Raw genomic sequence first — 2,310 nt, 5'->3', positions numbered from 1 at the left:
ATGAGTTTTGTATTATCGATCTGATTTATTATATTTTCACGATTCATTCAATTCATCTCGTGGTTCTCGTTAAATTACGGGATTGACTGTATATCATCTCATGGCTATACCTCATGTCAAATCCATGCACTATTTGGGAGATCACCGAACCATCTATAGGAACTGAAGTGCGAAATGTTGTCATCTTTATACATATATCCGTTGTCTTCGCCTCGACATCATTCTACGTCTGAGCGTTGACTAATAATTTACCCGCGGGATGTGCTCCTCGTCGCAAATTATCTCCATATTTTTGTTCGTGGTGTTTCTCGTTTCGACATGCAGTGCGAACTGTAACGAAACGGAGTCATCACTGCCGGACTGTGATGCCGAATCGCGCCAAAAACGATTTCTATCCTTTCCCGTCAACGGAGGACTAGTAAAAGCGGTTTTCGGTGTGGCCATTCCGGTCGCTTTCAATCACAAGCTGAAAAGAAGTTTGAACGGAGGCGTGAATCTTCAGGCCAACTATCGACTCCTGCAAAATATTATTTGGCCGGTCCCAGAGGACATTTTCACGAACCGGTTGAACAACGACTTCGAAGACGATAGCCGACCGCAGCTGTATCGCGTATTGGAAAATGTCTTGGACACTCAAGGCAAGAACGGACGAAACTGTATAATGAAGACAATTTGTGATATAGCTGAGGCGCCGTTGTCGCATAATGGATTGCTCGGGGAGATGATAGATTTGATTTTCACGTGAGTAGCAATGCAACTGGGAATGGAACTGAATAATTGATTGCCTAAAATATGTTTGTTAAATTGTAGACCAACCGAAGACGATAAACTTGACGAAGAGTACCATATGGCTCGGAAGTATGGAATGAATGGAGTTAGTTGCTCAGGAGTGTACAAAGAATGTCAACTCGGACATGGTCTGCTTGATGCACTTAGTACTATTGTAACCCCGTTGACGAATATTGAGCTCAATTAGTACTTGAATGTTGATTGGGCAGATTGAACTGAATGATCATGGAAATAAACAATTGCACGCTAGAGCCTTTTCCTGTTAATTGACATCCAAATACATGGATTCAACGACCGAATCACACTCGCCAGAATTTCATGAACCTGAATTACAAACACCGAAAACGCCTGAATAACAACGCTTAATTTCAATCTCTCGCGATTCGGCCAAATAGCCAAACATAATAATATTAAAAGGAGGGTGATTTGAATTAAATCAGACATGAAGCTGTTTGGCATAATCAATAAATAGATGACAATTAGCTTCTTCATAATTTATATTTGCCCGGATCAAGGCACAATTGATTTATACACGTATTTTCTCAAAATGTGAGGAGGATCTTCTTCTTCTTCTTATTGGCATTGCATCATTCAGCACTTCCAAGTTACCTTTTTTTTCATTCATATATCACGAGGCTCATGGTTTTCCGGCGAAACTGATACGGCTGATTCGTATAACGTTGGACGGATCGAAATCAAGTGTAAGGGTTGCGGCCCTGAAAAATAAGCTTGCTGTCTACAAGCAAATCATCCTCCCTGTAATCGAATATGGCATGCCGGTCTGGGAGAGCTGCGCTAAAACCCACCACCTCAAACTTCAACGGGTCCGAAACAAATTCCTGAGGATGATCCTCAACACCCCTCCCAGGACAAGAACATCCGAGGTCCACCGTCTGGCCGGAATAAAAACCTTACATGAACGCTTTGGTGAGTGTAAAGAAAAGTTTAGGGTCCGTTGCTTGCATTCGGATCAGGCTCCAATTAGGGCGCTAGTTCCAATCTAGGTTATCAAATTTTTATTGTAAATATTAGTGTACATAGTAGTTAGGTTATCAAATTTTAAAAAACACACTAGCGCCTCCTGAAGGCCGTCATGATACATTATATTTTAAAAATTAAGTAAAAACATAATAATAATAATAATAACAATAATTGAAATTGAAGTTGGAGGGCCAAGCCGGCCGATCACTGTACATGTTAAAAATAATTGTAGAACAAAAAATGTTTTAAATAAAGAAGAATTTTACTACTTACTGTAAGGGTTGTGGATGAAATATCGACGTCATTTGTTACCTTAGATGGATTAAAGCAGGGTGATGCACTCTCGAGCCTACTGTTCAATATAGCGCTCGAGGGAGCGATTAGGAGCTCTGGTTTGCAAAGAAGCGGTACCATTATCACAAAATCGCATATGCTCCTGGGATTTGCGGACGATATCGATATTATCGGAATTGATCGCCGTGCCGTGGAAGAGGCTTTTGCGCCTTTTAAGAGAGAGACAGCGAGGATTGGACTCACGAT

General features: G+C 41.1%; 1 protein-coding gene across 1 annotated transcript; it reads left to right on the top strand.

Annotated features, from left to right (window-relative positions):
- The first annotated feature begins 259 nt into the window (after positions 1 to 259).
- LOC134221905 (uncharacterized) lies at positions 260 to 976 on the top strand. The gene is made up of 2 exons (XM_062701071.1): positions 260 to 741; positions 811 to 976. The coding sequence occupies exons 1-2, from the start codon at positions 260 to 262 to the stop codon at positions 974 to 976; spliced, it is 648 nt and encodes a 215-aa protein (XP_062557055.1).
- The last annotated feature ends 1,334 nt before the right edge of the window (positions 977 to 2,310 follow it).

The sequence above is a fragment of the Armigeres subalbatus genome, chromosome 3, assembly GCF_024139115.2.
Source record: "Armigeres subalbatus isolate Guangzhou_Male chromosome 3, GZ_Asu_2, whole genome shotgun sequence".
Classification (NCBI taxonomy): Eukaryota; Metazoa; Arthropoda; class Insecta; order Diptera; family Culicidae; genus Armigeres; species Armigeres subalbatus.
This window is presented reverse-complemented; position numbering and strand designations above follow the sequence as displayed.

What these genes read in the sequence shown, in the direction of transcription:
- LOC134221905 (XM_062701071.1), top strand. Translation starts at nt 260, where the DNA reads ATGTGCTCCTCGTCGCAAATTATCTCCATATTTTTGTTCGTGGTGTTT. An exon ending in ATGATAGATTTGATTTTCAC is followed by an intron (nt 742 to 810) that starts GTGAGTAGCAAT and finishes GTTAAATTGTAG; the next exon opens with ACCAACCGAAGACGATAAAC.